At 44.4% G+C, this 17,966-nt stretch overlaps 1 protein-coding gene across 1 annotated transcript in view; it reads right to left on the bottom strand.

Annotated features, from left to right (window-relative positions):
• Positions 1-17,966, bottom strand: part of KDM7A (lysine demethylase 7A) — a 61,206-nt gene that overhangs the window by 29,649 nt on the left and 13,591 nt on the right. Inside the window, exon 2 of the mRNA XM_081958120.1 lies at positions 10,251-10,336. Within this exon, the coding sequence (XP_081814246.1) occupies positions 10,251-10,336 (86 nt within the window). The remainder of the gene's footprint in view (positions 1-10,250; positions 10,337-17,966) is intronic.

The following is a 17,966-nucleotide window of genomic DNA, read 5'->3' as shown; positions in this document are numbered from 1 at the left end:
GAATACATCTGTTGCACAGATGAACATAACATACATTAATCAGCATTAAATTGTTTTTGCATTTGAATAGTGACTCAATTTGAGATTTAGATGGCAGCATGGGTGAATTATGTACATAAAATCATATTGGCTTTATACTCCATAGTAGACTTGTTCAGGCAAACCTAGCATAGGTAGCATATAGATAGTACACTAAAAACAAAGGTCCATATAGTCAAAGCTATGTTTTGTTTCCCAATACTAATGTATGGCTGTGAGAGTTGGACCATAAGGAAGGCTAAGCGCCAAAGAATTGATGCTTTCAAATTGTGGTGCTGGAGAAGACTCTTGAGAGTTCCTTGAATTACAAGTAGATGAAATCAGTCAATCTTAAAGAAAATTAACGCTCACTGTTTTTTGGAAGGAAAAATACTGACGCTGAAGCCACTTTGGCCACCAGATGAGAGGACTCATTGGAAAACACCCTAATGTCAGGAAGATTGAAGGCAAAAGGAAAAGGGGATGGCAGAGGATGAGATGGTTAGATAGTGTCATTGACACAATGAACATGAATTTGGGTTAACTCTGGGAAACAGTAGAGGACAGAGGGCTTGGAGTGCTATTGTCCATGGGATTGCAAAAAGTTGGACTTGACTTAGTGATTGAACAACAAAAATACTTGTTCGGGGGTTTATAAATTCTTTCTCAAAGGTATTTTAATCATTATCCACTAGTTTTAATAACTAGAATTGTTGGATTATGTCAATATGTCCCTTTCCCAATACATGAAGCAGAGCTCAATTTCAATTTTGTACAAAAATAGGGAAACGGTAATTTAAAAATAGAAGGAAGTAGTCACTACTTCAGTTGTCACTGTCAGATCCCTTTTAATAAGTTCTGGACTGATGGTCATTTTATCTACAGTACTTATAGATATAGGAGACTCACTAAGATGGTCTGCCCTAAAGATTTATGCAACGCTCTGGGACATGACATAACCATTGAAACCTCTGGGGCATGACAGAACCATTGAAATATGGAATGGTAAACCGAGATGGGCCACAGTCACTGTAAAGTCTAGACAGTCTCCTGAGGATTTACAAAAAATGAAACAGAATAGGTGCAAGCACAGATAGTTTGTGAAGATGATCAACTAAGGACAAAAGTACATTATTGTGCTTTTCATATGACAATAAAAAGAGGTAAAATTGTTCTTCATTGTCATCACTGCACTTTCATATAGCTATCCAGTGTAACTGTTTTATGTGGTTCAGGGACTTGAAATACTTGTTCTAGCAAATAATAGCTCAAAGATATGTGCTAAGAGTATATTTACAAGACGTGTTAACTTGATGCATTCTCAAACCTTTTTTATTTCATGTGATTGTGGGACCAAGTTTGAATTCTTGAGGACTAAAGATATGGATACGATAATTGAAGCTGTGCAATTGACTACATATCTCCAAAAGTTGTGGTTGCTCCAACATTGTAGGATTTTAAGAATAGATTTGACAACTATCTGTCAGAAATGGTATAGTGTTTTCTGCTTGATCAGGGGGCTAGACTAGAAGACCTCCAAGATGCCTTTCAACTCTGTTATTTTGTTCTTTCTTGTAGGCCAGCTTGGTCTCTCCAATACTCAATAAGCCTTCATGGTGTACTAGTTTCATTGCATCTTTTTCATTGTCCTTCAGATATTTATGCCATTTTTTATTCTTCTGGTGTACTTGTAACATTCCACACTCACCCCATTTTAATTGGTAAGTAGAATCTGACATGCCTCCATCTTTTTACAATTGACTCAGTTTTCCAGTAGTGTGGAGGGAGGGGTCACAGCAGGGTTATCGCAGCCTGATTGGTCCATTTGACTGAGAGAAAGCTTCTTAACCTTCGGCTTCTCCCGTTGGTTCCCAGTTTCCTCTCAGTCAAGGTCCAAGACTCAGGTTTGGTTCCTAGTTAGAGAGTTTTATAGCTATTTTAGTATTGGATTTAGTAAAAATTGAACATTCTAAATTTACAGATTTTTTTATAGTTGGTCTGCCTTGCAGGGCTGTTGTTACTGCCCTCGGAAGGCTGAGAGACAGGGGGGGGGGCGTTCCATGCCTTCCCTCTCCCAAGGGGATCGCCCGGACTGATGCCTGGAGTCTCGGGCATGCTGGGCGATCCTGTTACCTTCTTTTGCTGCCTAGTTTGCAGCAACACGTTTAAATTGACTGGAGCCGCAGCGCGCTGGGGTTTTTCGGCGCGAAAGCGGCAGATCGGCTTCTTTTCAAGTCGCCTTAATCCCGGGGCCGGTTGCAGCTCGCGGCAGAGGCGCGGGAGAGTGTTTATTGCCTACGGGGGTTTTTAGGCTCCCTCTGTGAGTGCTGGCTAGGATCGGGGCGGCGAGCTTGCGAGCGGCCGCCCAGAGGCTCAGGAAGCGTCAGTGGAGGTCGGCGGCCATTTTTTTTGGGCGCGCTTTGTCGGAGGACCGCCCAAAGAAGCCGGCGGCCATTTTGACACACGTGGCTGGGCCTGCAGCACGTAGAGGCCGGAGGAACGTGTTGGGGCGAGTGGCAGCGTCGCAGGGAGCCCGGAGCAGGCGTTTCTCACCAGCTAAAGGGCTGTGGCTGCTTATTTCCCTGGTTTTTCGGTTTGATTCACCTGGAGCACGTGAGTGGGGCGATGGCGGAGAGATCAGAGTCCCAGCAGGCCGCGCCTTCTCAGGCGGGCGAAGATAGGGCGGATCCCACCCCCACAGTTAGGCCTCGAGCTCCTCGGCCTTGCGCAGAGGAAAGGCCTTCAAGGGCTCTGCAGAGAGATGAGCTCAGGCGATCCAGGGCCATTGAAAAAGTTATTGAAAGGGCTGAGAAAAGGCAGGCCCGGGATCCTGGGCCTAGATCCAGATCTCCACGCCCTTTGGCTTCCTGCCCTTCTCCTCCTGTGGCCAGGGGGTTTAGCCCTTCATCTTCATCTGCCTCCTCATGTAGATCTGATAGGAGTCAGGGGCGGGGGGATCCTCGTTCTCCTTCTCCTTCCCGGGGGACTAGAGGGGCAGATAGGGAGGACCCACTGGAGGGTACCTCTGCAGGCCCGAGTAGGGGCAGTAAACGTAGCAGGCCCATGTGGCACCAGATTATGATTCAGAGGGCGATGAGGAGGATCTGGAACACCTCCCTGAGAACCTCAAAAGGCTTATTTCCGCGGCCATCTCTAGGGGCATTGCCCAAAGGGACAGGCCGTATCATCATAGTAGGCTTACTCCTTTTGGTAGATCTAGGTCTAGGGCTTCCTCCCCCTCCCTCATGAGTGAAGTCTCCTCAAGGGGGGAGGCAAGGAGGGATGATTGGGGGTTTTCGGAGGAGGAGGATGCGGCCCCCGAGCCGCCTCGTTCCTCAAACCTGTTCCTCCAGGCCATGTTCAAACCTTTGCTTAAGAAGGCTAGGAGGACCACCAAAGTGGGCACTGGGGACCCCACAGTCCCGCCGCCCACTGATCCGGACATGGTCATGTTCTCAGTGACAGCCACCAATAAGGAGGAGATCCCTGCTCCTCCCCTGTTTTTGGAGGTAGCTACTAGTCAGTGGGCCCGTCCTTCTAACTTTTCCCCGCCTGGCAGCAACGACCGTCGCGCCTATAACATGGAAAAGTCGTTTGTGCAGGCTATTCAGCTTCCGAGCATAGATCAGCCCATAGCAGCTTTAGTCTCATCTTCCCCGGTGGTTTCGGGGGACGCGGCAGACAAGCTTAAACCAGAGGACAAGAGGGCGGAGCTCACTTTACGTAAAAATTTCAAGGCCTCAGCATGGGCGGTGCGGGCGGCAGCTGCCGCCTCGTACTTCAACCGTACAACGGTTATGTGGCTTCGCCAGCTTCAGGATCGTATTCCGATCCAAGATGAGCGGGTACACCAGGATTTGGCTAAAATAATGGCAGCGTGTCAGTATTCGGCTGATGCAACCCTAGACGCTGTTAGATTTGGTTCAAGTGCTTTGGCCACCTCTGTGGCCTCTCGTAGACTCCTGTGGCTCAGGAACTGGCAGATGGACTATAAGGCCAAGTGGGATCTAGTAGCCGCCCCCTTTGAGGGTCCTAATTTGTTCGGGGCTTCCTTAGACCCGATTTTGGTGGAAAACAAAGATAAAAAGAAGGTTATGCCTACATCCACCAAGAAGGCGGAGTCCCGTAGTCATCCCTATCGCAGGCCCCAGTTCAAGTCTTATGACAGGGATCAGGACCAGCGATACCAACCGTACAGGCAGGACAGGTCATTCAATAGGCAGAGTTTTCAGGACCGTTCTAGGTATCAGCCGCAGTCCAAGCGGCCCTTTCGTGGGGGGGGCGGCCGCCCCTTCCGCAGAGGGAAATGACTCGAACCCGAGTCATCCCATCGGAGGCCGCCTGGCACTGTATGCGGACGAGTGGGATCAGATCACGTCAGATGGTTGGGTCAGGGCGACCGTTCGCCACGGCCTAAGGTTAGAGTTCCTCTCCAAACCCCCAAGTTTTTTCAAAGTTTTTCCCCCGGCTCGGGATTCGAAGCGACGTCGCCTCATGGACCTCGCGGTCGCCCATCTTCTAGAAATCAGGGCAGTGGAGGTCGTTCCAGAGCCGGAGAGGGGTCTGGGTTTCTACTCCCACCTGTTCGTAGTTCCAAAATCCTCGGGGGGTTGGAGGGCGATCCTCAACCTGAAACGCCTGAACCGTTACCTAGTATACAGGCGGTTCAAGATGGCGTCCCTGAAATCCATTCTGCAGGGCATTCGGAAGGGGGATTATTTGGCCTCGGTAGATTTGACGGAGGCCTATCTCCACGTCCCCATCCTTCAGTCTCACCGGCGTTATCTCAGGTTCTCTCACCGGGGCAGGCATTACCAGTACCGGGCTCTCCCGTTTGGTCTGGCCTCAGCTCCGCGGACGTTCACCAAAGTCCTGGCAGCACTGGCGGCTTACCTGCGTTCCGTTCCGGTGAGACTTCAGTGCTACTTGGACGACGTCCTGGTTCAGGCAGGGTCCCTATCCAGAGCCAAGTCGGATCTTCGGCTGACGATCCGTTGGCTTCAGGCGTTGGGGTTTTCCGTGAACTTTCCCAAGAGCCACCTGTCCCCATCCAGGCAGATCCTACACCTAGGGACAGTGATAGACTCAGAGTCAGGGAGGGTCCGCCTGTCTCCAGAACGCTTGTCCAGCCTACGCCAGCTGGTTTCCTCCGTACAAAAAAGACGGTCTGTTTCCATCCTGACCTTGTCTCAACTCCTGGGGAAGATGGTCTCTTGCATAGGGATAGTGCCCTGGGCCCGGCTCCACCTGCGACCTCTCCAGTGGGCCTTAATCCCAGTCCAGAGAAGGATGATGAGCAACTCCTTGCGGCCAGTTCCTCTACCGGTGGAGGTGAGGCTCTCGTTTCGGTGGTGGTTGTCCCCAGCGCTGCAACAGGGGGCCTGTTTTTGGGAGCCCGAGAGAGTCACAGTGACGACGGATGCCAGCCTCTTCGGCTGGGGGGCCGTGATGGACTCCGACATGACCCAGGGACGTTGGTCTGCCTCGGATCTCCGCCACAACATCAATTGGCTGGAGCTGAAAGCCGCCAGACTTGCCCTCAGGACTTTTCGTCATCACTTGCGGGGGCGCCATGTTCTTCTGCTCACGGACAATGTGGCGGCGAAGGCCCATGTCAATCGCCAAGGGGGCACCCACTCCCGCGCTCTCTGGCGGGAGGCACAGTTGTTGGGCCTATGGGCGGAGAGGCATTTGGCCTCGATCGTAGCGGAACACATCTCGGGAGTGTCGAATCTCCAGGCGGATTGGCTGAGCCGCACGACTCTGGACGAGGGCGAGTGGCAACTGGGCACGGAGCTGTTCCGGAAGATCTGCATCAGATTCGGCTTGCCGCTGGTGGACCTGTTTGCCTCACCCGAGAACGCCCAGCTGCCGCGTTTCTTCACCCGATTCCAGACTCCCTCGGCGGAAGGAGCGGACGCCCTCAGGAGCCGGTGGCCTCCGGGCCTTCTTTATGCATTTCCTCCCCTTCCCCTCATTCCCCGAACGATAAGGAAGGTAGTCACAGAGAGGGCTCTCGTTATCCTGCTAGCCCCGTATTGGCCGAGGAGACCATGGTTCGCGGACCTGGTCCAGCTGTCGGTCGTAGATCCATGGAGGATTCCCCCAGGGGAGGTCGTTCTGCGTCAGGGTACCGTGGATCACCCAGAGCCACAGTGGCTTCATCTGACCGCTTGGCTCTTGAACGGGGGATTTTGAGGGGGCGGAGGCTATCATCGGGAGTCATAGCCACCTTGGAGGCGTCTAGGAGGCCTTCCACGGTTAGGATTTACAACGCCACGTGGAAGGCGTTTGCAAAATGGTGTGTTCCACTGGGGTTGGATCCCTCTAGGGCTACCGTCCCCGATGTGTTGGAATTCCTCCAGAAGGGTTTGGAGGACGGCTTGTCGCATAATACTCTCCGGCGACAGGTGGCGGCCTTGGCCACCATTTTGGGGGGGGAAGGTTCTCCGACTCTTTCCCGTTCCCCCCTGATTAAGCGCTTTCTGAAAGGGGCGGCTAATATCCGTCCACCTCCGGTTCATAGATTTCCGACCTGGGATCTGACCTTGGTTCTCCAGGCTCTGACGGGCTCCCCGTTCGAGCCACTTAGGACAATACATATGCGTCTGCTTACCCTTAAGGTGGTGTTTTTGGTGGCCATTACATCGGCCAGGCGCATTTCAGAGTTGGGGGCCCTTTCTTCCCGCAGTGACCTGTGTGTAATTCACCAGGACAGGGTGGTCCTTCGTTTAGATCCTTCGTTCATTCCGAAAGTGAATTCACAGTTTCACAGGGCACAGGAAGTCGTGCTCCCGAATTTCTGTCCCAACCCTTCGAGGGAGCAGGAGTTAGTGTGGCATAAGCTAGATGTCCGCCGGGCGGTTCGCATATACTTAAAGCGAACGGAGAGCATTAGGAGGACCGAGGCGTTGTTTGTTTCTTTTCACCCAGGCTCGTTAGGACGCAAGGTGTCTTCTTCCACCATAGGACGGTGGATAAGGTTGGCCATAGTTGAGGCTTATGGGGCTTCCGGGAAGCCCCCCCCATCAGGGATCACTGCTCACTCCACCCGCAGTGCCGCTACTTCTGCGGCCTGGGCCACCAGGGCGCCCTTAGAGGATATCTGTAGGGCGGCTGCCTGGGCTTCCCCCACGCCTTTTATTAGGCATTATCGTTTGGATGTTTATGCCTCGGCTGAGGCATCGTTTGGCCGGAGGGTCCTTCAGAGGGTGGTGGCCGATTCTTCACCTGGGACCCAGTCTGCCCGCCCAGGGACGTAGCGTGGGTATGTCCCTGCTGTGACCCCTCCCTCCACACTACTGGAAAAAGAACGTTGGTCTTACCTGAACGTTTTTTTCTGGAGATGTGGAGGGAGGGGTCACATTCCCGCCCTAGTTAGTTAGACAGGGTCCGGGAGGTGTAGAATCGGGAGGCCCCGGGGGGGCTTGCCCTTGTTTGTGTTTAATTTACAGGTGCTGACCGTGACATTGCGGAAACTGGGAACCAACGGGAGAAGCCGAAGGTTAAGAAGCTTTCTCTCAGTCAAATGGACCAATCAGGCTGCGATAACCCTGCTGTGACCCCTCCCTCCACATCTCCAGAAAAAAACGTTCAGGTAAGACCAACGTTCTTTCTGAGCAGTGAGATGGAATCAATGTGTCAAGAAAGATAAGTGTAAGACTATCTAGAAATGACAAAATTTCCACTTCTCGAGAAACTCACTCTGGATGCTACAATTCTTAACAATTACTAAAAAACTACTGGTTAGTCAGAATGTCTCCTTATGAAAATTATTTGAGAAAGAATAACTCTACAATTTCAGATATTCATTAATAGATTCATTCATTAAAATATTTGTTTAATATTTTAAACAAGATTCAGGACCGGTACAATTTTGATATAACTGGTCATACTAACCCTATGAATCAGCTCACTGTATTAGGGGAACACCTAACTTCAAAGCCAAATATAAAACATTTTTTAGGAAATAGGATCATGTTCCTGCAGCCTCATCACAACAAAGCTGTAAGTATCCATTCTGTCCCAAACATTGTTTAACACATACATGAAAGTGCTAGAAGTGGTTATTTCAGTTTGCTAACAATATCAAACTGTATTTCCCTGAATCTTCCAAGCAGAAACTGTGTATCATGGGCCAGATGGAAATCAATGAAATGAGACTTGATTTTGCAAAGTTACATTATATTGAATATAGAGTTTCCTTGAATTTCAAAGAGTGCCTATTCTAGATAAAGTTATAAGACAAAAGATACATAGTTTAGAGGTGCACTTAGAGTAAATATCATTTACAGGGACACAAACCATGTCCATGCCAAAGACTACATTAAGGATTCAATGGTATCATGTCAAGCTTTCAAAACAGTGGATCTTAAACTGGATGAATCAGTTTCCTCTGCCTAGAATATTTTTCCCATAAACTCAAAAACTGTGTGTGATTCCCAAATTATTTTTGGCATCAGGAAGCTACACTTGTGAAGTCTACAATGGCAAATTTACTTTATACAGCATATAAAGATAATTTCTATAAAGACTTACAAAACAAAAATAAGAGTACCGCAATTTGATTTTGCAGTTAAGCTGTTTTATATATATTCCTTCATATTCCATACCAAGGTATTATCAAGATAAAACAGTAGATAAGCGGGAATATTTTTATGGCCAGAGCAATAAGTAGGGTGAAAGGGGAGAGAAGGAGGAGGATTGCAATTATAATTATTTTTTAAAATCAGCTTCTTAAATGGCAGTATACATAGCTGTCACATCTTCAGATGGACAATGATGAAAACTAGGGCACTTTGGGGGAGGGGGTGGAGAGATTATAAAATGTGTCGTTTGTTATATTTGACAAAAATCAGACCGTGCTTTTTAAAAAAAATCTGCTTCTGAATTTCATTTGTGCATTTGAAGTAGGGGTAGTAAAAGAAAAAATGTAATTATCTTTGATTTTATCCTTCCAGTCTCTTTGCATTTAAGAGAAAGATGAACAAAGAAAAAGGAACAAAAGACAGCTCACTTGGCTTGAATCCCAGAAGATAACCAGCTATCTGACCAAACAAGTCACTTAAGAAATAAGAAGAAAAACTCTAATTTTTATTACTTAAATATTGATAGATACTATTCAGTCTGCAAAAAAACCCTTGGCTACATTATTGTTTTGAAGTGTAGACAATGACAACAGCTGCTGGATTGCAGGAGTACAACAAAGGAGGCAGCAAAATTGTTGTAAGCTTATCTGAAATAAGCTTACAACTATTTGGAAGATCAGGTGATTTTTTTTAAAGGAACTTCCCCTATTTTTCTAATGTGATGCATTTCTGACTGTTTTGAACATTATGAGTGGGCTGCAATGTGAGCAGGAGCAACCTATGACCTTACCTGCCAGGTTCCCCATTGACTGCCTGTGGGAAGCCAGCAGGGCAAGTCACAAACCATCCTAAGCGCAAGTTGGTTGCCAAATCACATGATCACAGTGTTGCAGCAATGGCCATATTTTTAGTTAACATGTTTTAGTCATGTATTCTGCCAAGCAAATGTTGTAGATAAAGCATATTCAACATAATCTCTCAAGTCTTTAAAAAAACCTATTAGAAATCAAGTGATCTGAAGTACTGATCTCTTGTTTAGCTCAAGTATTCTGGTAAAGTATCTTCCACTTTATTTTCAGAGTTTGGGATTAACACTAGATTTTATCTACTGAAAGTGCATCTATACATTTAGACATATTTGACTAAACATGTTTGATCCCCGTATGTTTCCCAAGTATATTATTGCCGTGATAGCGCAGTGGTTAGAATGCAGTATTAAAGGCTGACAGCAGTTCGATCCTCACCAGGCTCAAGGTTGACTCAAGTCTTCCATCCTTCCGAGGTTGGTAAAATGAGGACCCAGAGTGTTGGGGGCAATATATTGACTCTGTAAACTGCTTAGAGAGGGCTGTAGATAACTATGAAGTAGTATATATTGCTGTTATACATTATACACCTTAATCTCTTGCACTAATAAGTAGATATAGCAGATTCCAAAGGGAACAAATGCTTACCTCTTTGTTAATGATGCAAACAGTAAAAGGTAAAATCAGAGTATAAACCACATTGAAATATAACTTCAAAATGACATTGCCTAATTATCAAGGATAGCCATGATATCATCAGCTATAAATATGATTTATATTCAGTATTGAGTCCACCATAACCGAAATTGTGCAAAATGCTTTAAAATTCATCACTTACTTAAGGAGGGTCCACGTAGAACTGCACAATTGGGACAGTGGTAAAGGTCAATATCAACAGCATGGTGCTCTTCTACTCTGACACAACTAAAAAAAAAAGAGAACACAAACAAATTTCAGGAACTTTATTTTAGTATCAGCCTTCCAGAAGTTGAAATATAATTTCACTAATTAGCTCAAATGATGATTTGAGGAAGATCACTATTTCACAGTTTGGCCTCGTAGAGTGAGATTTTTACAATGTATTTTGACTCCAATGGACTTTGAGGAGATTGTATTTTTTAAAAAATATGAGCAGTCATGTGGAAGTAATGCAGGAACATTACCAAAACTCCTACAGTAATCCAGTTATTTATATAAGAATATATGTAGCTCAGGGTTGAAGTACCAAGTCCTTGCTGCTCTCTGACCTTGGTTGTTTGCTTGCAGACATTTCCTTATCTATCTAGGTAATAGCATCAGTGCTCTTCAGTGTGGAGTTTGTTCCCTATTTATATACAATAGCTTGCCCTGTCAGTGTTAGTACAGGTGTGGTTTTGTCCTTTTGTTTCTTTCTTAAACTTGAAATTTTAGTTTTACTTAATTAAATATCTTAAGTAAACCAAAAGAACCAGTAGCCCAAGAATAAAAAAAACAGAAAAATTACAGTCCTATGTCAACAGAACATACAATGTATGGATGTTAACAACCACTATGAAGGACAGACAGGCAGAGCACATCCATGAACACCAACTAGCAGTCAGAAGACATGATGAAAAGTCTTTATCCTGCAACACATGACAGACTCATCCATTGTTTCAATTGGAAATTGTGAGCATCCTAGACCAAGCTAAATCAAAAACACAAAAGAATTCCTAAAAATTTGACATTCAGACAAATTGGCCATTAATAGACACAGAGAGATAAACCATGTTTACCTACTACAAATGAACAATTAAAAAACAAAGAAGGAAACAAAAAGATCAGAACACAGTATCTGCAGCAGCCTACACCCAGATAAGCAGGGATTAACACCATCAAACAACATCATAATCAAGGAACTACCAAGGAGAAAACCACATCCCCATCAACAACTGACAGGGCAAGCTACTGTACGTAAGAAAGAACCAAACCCCACCCTTACCAGCACTGATATTACCTAATTGGGTAATGAAATGTCTGCAAACAACCAAGGTCAAAGAGCATCAAGGAGTCTTCCAGTAATCCCCCAGAGGGCAGAAGAAAGCAAAGGCTAGAGCAAGTTTTGAAAAATGGATAAATCCATGAATCTAAACAAGTATCAAAACTATCCATCAATCAGCAGTAGTCTATTAGTGAAATTCAATACCAGTTTGATAAATAAATCAATATTCTTTAAGTTTAAAGGCTAGAAATTTAAATTTCTAGTCTTTAAAACCAGAATATTTTTCATTAGGTGCTAAGTTAAATTTGAAATATTTTTCTTTCTTCCTTTCTTCCTTTCTTCCTTCCTCCTGTCCCCTCCTGCTTGCATAACATAATTATGTTTAATTTCAGTGGGAAGAATGTTCCATAAGGCAGGCCGGTGACAGAGAAGGCACATCTCCTGAGACCCACCAAACATAGCTGATATAGTATCCACCCAGAGTCACCTTGTGATTGAGATGGGTGACAAATAAATTCAATCAATAAATTTAACAAATAAATGCTTTCTCTGGCAGATCTATTGGGGCAGACTGATGTAACTGGGGAGAGGCTATATCTTAAATAATCCATGAAATACCCTGAAAAGCTTTAAAGGTAAAAAAACAACACCTTGAATTGGACTCAGAATCAAATTGGCAACCAAAGCAGAACACAGAGCAAAGGTGTGACGTGCACTGTTGTAGGAGTACATGTAACTACCCCACGATCATTGTAGCTGCCCACAACACTGAAGTTCTTCAAGTGCAACCCATGTAGAACACATTGCAATAGTCCTATATGGAGGTGACTATGGCATGAGTAACCATGAATAAGGCCTGCCAATTTAAGACAGGTGCAATTGGTACACAAGAAAAAGCTGTGCAAATGCCCTTCTCTCCACACTGTATGGTTGATGAACACAGTGACAGATTTTTTGTCTTTGCTGAAATCCATTTTCTATATGGGAGGTTAGTGATAATACCTGACCTCCTGAAGCCTCTGGCAGGAGAAAAACAGCCCAACGGACAACCCGGAAATTGGTTACTGAAATTCCGGTGGGCCCCGTTGGGCCGTTTTTCGCCCTCTGGTGCTTCAGGGACCTGAAGCCTCCAGTCGGCGAAAAATGGCCCAACACGCAAACTGTAAGTTCAGGAATGGATATCCCTGAAGCTCCGGAGGGCAAAAAACAGCCAAAAATCAAGGCCAAAAATCAGCTTGCCAACGTGCGCTGGAGCTGACAGGGAAATGCCTCACGTGTCCTCAGAAATGGCTCCACGTGCCACCTGTGGCACGTGTGCCATAGATTCACCATCACGGATCTAGATAGTCAAATTAGCCAGAAGTATAGGTTAAATGACAACTTGCCACAACGTTCTATGCTGGCTCCACTATTTTTAATATATACACATCAATCTACCAGGTATTGCTGCAAGAAAGTTTTTATATGTTGATGACATCATGCTGATAAAATAATATGAAGACTTTAATACTTCTAAAAAAGCCCTCAAAATGATTTTTTTTAATGGTTAATTTTTTTTGAAATCTGGAGGCTGAAGCCCAACATTAACAAAAATGAAGTTGCATGTTTTCACTTGAACAACAGGCAAGCTAACTATACACCAAAACTGAAATTTAGGAACCAGCTGCTGAAGTTTAATCGTAATCCAAAGTATTTAGGAGTGACCCTTGACTGGTCCTTAACCTATAGGGAACACTTAATAAAAACAATGAATAAAATAAAAACCAGGAACAATACCCTACATAAACCTTCTGGCACCTGCAAGTGTTACTGCTTGAAGGATATCAGTTCTTGCTTTGGTGTTTTCGGTGGTTTAATATTACCCTAACCCTAACCCTGTATGATCAAATAGTGTTCATGCAAAAACAATGGACACCCAGGCTTAATCATACTATAAGGCTTATTATCAGTCATTATAGAACTGACACCTTCCAAATGGCTACCATTACTATCTAACACATCAACCTCACACCTTAGAAGAAAATCAGCCTTAAACAGGGAGTGGCAGAAGTGCAAGGCAAATCAATTATTACCTAGACACAATGACTGTCACGATCTAATACTCAGACTCAAATCTTGGAACCCATGGTGGAAACTTCTAAGCCCAGGATGGTGAACCTATGGCACACGTGCCACAGGTGGCATGCGGAGCCATTTGTCAGGGCATGCAAGGCATTGCTCTGTCAGTTGGCCAGTGCGCATGCACGCACTGGCCAGCTGAGTTCAGCCTTTTTTGAAGCCATTTTTCGCCCTCCCCAGCGGCTTTATAGGAACCTGGGGAGGGCGAAAAGAACCTCCCCCCCGGAGGCTCTCTGGAGGCTTCAGGAGCTTCCCTGAAGCCTCCGGAGTGCCAAAAACCGGCCCTATGGGCAAATTGGAAGTTTGGGAAGGGACTTCCGGTTTGCTCGTAGGGTTGGTTTAAGCCCTCAGGAGGATTCAGGGACCTTCAGGAGGCTTCCCTGAAGCCTCCGGAGGACTAAAAACGGCCCTATGAGCAAACCGGAAGTGACTCCTGAAAGTCCCTGAAGCCTCCGGGGGGCCTCCAGGGGGGCGGGGGAGGCTGTTTTCGCCCTTCCAAGGCTCCTATAAAGCCTCTGGAGTCTGGGGAGGGCAAAAAAAGCATGCAAAAAATGGGGGGAGTGCCTCATGCATGCATGCGTACTGGGGGGATCGCATGTTGCATTATGGGTGTGGCACGCCCGTGCACAATCCCCCTTGCGCTCCCCCCCCCCTTATGGCACGCGAGCCAAAAAATGTTCGCCATCGCTGTTCTAAGCAATTAATCAGAGAAGGCTTTGATACTGAGAGAGTATGGCACCAGGAATGTGCGCCTTCTAACCCAGATCTGTTTGTGTTTGATCCAGTACAATCGCCCTTCAGCTTTGATCCTCCAAGGAAAAACTGGATAACCAGATCCGAACTAACCATGGCAGGTGCCAATATTGGAAATACAGATGGGAGCTGGTTTGACTAATTGTGACTGTGGGAACACCCCACAAACTTTTCATTACACTGATCCCTTCAAGAACTACATCATCCAGAGGGCACTGCTATCCAATGACTAAACAATCTAGATATTCGGCCATAAGTTTAGCCACTCTAGTAATTGCTCATACATAATTTTATTTTATTCATCATTTTTATTGTGCATTTTAAAATAATTCACTATATTGGTTTTATATTTTCATACACATTTTATATGCTGTTTCTGTGAATTTTATGCACTAACACTGTATTCTGTTATGCCATATGAAATAAACAAATAAACAAACAAACAAAAATGATATAGTACTGGAACCAGTGGGCCTCGAAATCCAGAGTCACCCAGCCTTGTCAAGGTTCAGCTGAAGCCTTCTGTTTCTGATCCAAAATCTCAGAGCCTCTAGATACTGGGATAAGATGAAAACATTATCTGAGTACTGATAAAAGTAAACCTTAGTCAGTATAGTATCAAGTGAAAGAATATTTAATAAATAATTTATTTATATCTTGCCCACTCTTCTCTCCATGAAGTTATTACTTTTATTGAGGGAGGGGGGATGTTTGTATATATTCATCTGATATATGATTTTTGCAAAGACCAAAAACCTCTGACTGTGCTTCCTGAAGAACATATGTAGATAAGCTCAATGGATCATAATAAAGTGAATTACCCTAGGAATTAAAAACTACAAATCTGCAATATATATACAGAATTATATTACAAGCATAGGAAATTGTTTGAAATGAAGTAGACATACTAATTTGTGCTGAACAATTGAAGTAGTTTGCAGATGATAATTCACCAATATCAATATCACCAATTTCAGGTGAAGGAAAGTTCAAGCTACTAATGCAAGTAGAAAGACAGATTGCCAATTCAATGCTACCACTACTAAATCTAGAAAATATATAATAATTATACCTAGTATCAATATCTACTATTGAGTTGTTATGATTCCCATACTCTACTATAACTTGCCTAGAGTTTTAATATTGTGGAGTGTACACATCTCCAATAAATAAATTAATATAACCTCTTTCAGGACCTAATCTAGGAAAACAATTGCTATATACCCAAATTCATTTGAGGCTTTTATGTTATATCGAAAGTGTCTGATAATGAAACATGATGTGGGCAAAGGGATTTTATTTTAAAAAATGAAATTGAGTATGTCAAGCACTGTATGAAAACTTTGGGTATAATATAATACTTGAACAATAAGAAAACATATGGATGAAGAGTTTAAAATTTACACTGAATGTAATTTACAAGAATTTTTATAAAATGAAGCTCTGTGGATATTTAACACCTGATATTTAACACCTATTTATCAAAAATGTATAAAGGTATTGCTACTGTATGTTGGAAATGTAAATTTAAAGAAGAAATTTTTATCATGTTTGATGGACTTTTAATAAAGCAAAGGGATACTTGGATAAGATTCATAATTTAATATAGAAATTCTCAAAATGATTATAAAAATCAAACCAGAGACTTTTGTTCTAGGTTTAATGGGTAAGGAACTTGAAAATAAATCTGGAATTTTGTTGTTATACATGTTGGCAGCAACAAGAATACTGTGTGTGCAAATTTGGAAAAATACTCATTCCCACAATGGAAGATGGCTGGATAAAATGATAACACTAGCAGAGATGCAAATTAACTGCTTTAATTAAAAGAAAAGAATACATCCAATTTCATTTCTACTTGAAAACTTTCTCTAGATTTTATGCTTGAGACAGAAAAAATTAAACTCTGACTTTGGGATTTGCTGATATGTTTAAGGTAAAGGTTCCCCTTGCATATATGTGCTAGTCGTTCCCGACTCTAGGGGGCGGTGCTCATCTCTGTGGCTGGCATGACTAAACAAATGTCAAAGGCGCACAGAACACTGTTACTGTCCCACCAAAGGTGGCTCCTATTTTTCTACTTGCATTTTTACATGCTTTCAAACTGCTAGGTTGGCAGAAGCTGGGACAAGAAATGGGAGCTCACTCCGTTACGCGGCGCTAGGGATTCAAACCGCCGAACTGCCGACTTTTATGATTGATACGTTCAGCGTCTTAGCCACTAAGCCACCACATATATATATTCGTAGATTTTCACGGGTACACGTATGCAGGTCTTGGCGTATTCGGATCTTTTCCTGTGTAAGACTGAGAGTATCTTGGTGACATTTCAACGAGATCTCACTCGCCATCTTCAGGCTGGTGCCTTCGACTTCATGTTTGTACGAGCAAAGCGTGATCAGAGCTGCCGTCTTTCTATAAATATTGATGGGGGTGTGTGGAGTGCTGGCTCCACAGACTAGAAAAACTCCACAGACTAGAAAAACACCAGAAGCCCAACCCCCCTCCAGAGCAACTCATGAAACAAACAGTACATAACATATCAGACAGGACCCTCACCATAGCACAAACCAATGCACTTTCCAAAGGATTCAACTTTGCAGTCGCCCCCAAACGCATCCCCACCGAAAACATGATATGCAGAGTTGAAGCTACCCTAACCAAAATCAACCCAGATGAAGCCAATAAAATCAGACTTGAAGTCACCAACGTCCTCTGCTCCAACAATCCACCCAGAAGCAACTTACATAAAGAAGAACAAAAAGCACTCACCAACTTGAGGAAAGACAACAACATTCTCCCAGCAGACAAAGGTAACGCCACTGTGGTGATAAACACATCTGACCACCAAGCCAAACTATCCAACCTACTCCAAGACCCCACTTACACACCTCTAAACACAGACCCCACCACCTACCTGGAAAAAACCACCAAGTCCAAAATAAAAGCCTCTCCCATCAGTGAAGAGATCCAGCAAAGAATCATCCCCACAGAGAAATCATCCGGATGCCCCAAGCTCTTATGGCCTCCCCAAGATACACAAAGAAGGAACACCATGCAGACCCATAGTCAGCTCCATAGGCTCACCTCTACAGAATCTTGCCAAATTTCTTGCCAACCAATTTCAGCCCTACACAGAATCCATCACCTCACATGTACAAAACTCACTCCACTTCATAGAAACAATAAAGAAACAAAACCTACAACCCAGCGACCTACTCGTGAGCTTCGATGTCATATCCCTCTTCACCCAAGTGCCTATTAAAGAAGCCTTGACAGCTATCCAAAACAAATACAACCCCCCTAAGCACATCCTAGATCTGACCAACCACTGCCTAACCAACACATACTTCATCAATCGACAAAGATACAAACAGATAAAAGGAGCACCTATGGGATCACCCCTCTCACCCGTCATCGGAAACCTATATATGGAACATTTTGAAACCAATGCCTTAAATAAATCTGAACACAAACCCAAACTTTGGCTTAGATATGTACATGACACTTTTGTAATTTGGCCACACGGGAAAGAAAAACTGGACAACTTCCTCACACATCTCAACAGCCTACACACCAAAATACAATTTACTATGGAAATAGAAGCTAACAACCAACTTCCCTTTCTGGACATCCTAATCTACAAAAAACCCAATGGTTCCCTAGGACACACCATCTATCGGAAAAAAACACTACTTAAACGCACAATCCCATCACCACCCT

The sequence above is a fragment of the Natrix helvetica genome (assembly GCF_964273705.1).
Source record: "Natrix helvetica genome assembly, chromosome: 6".
Taxonomy (NCBI): domain Eukaryota; kingdom Metazoa; phylum Chordata; class Lepidosauria; order Squamata; family Natricidae; genus Natrix; species Natrix helvetica.
This window is presented reverse-complemented; position numbering and strand designations above follow the sequence as displayed.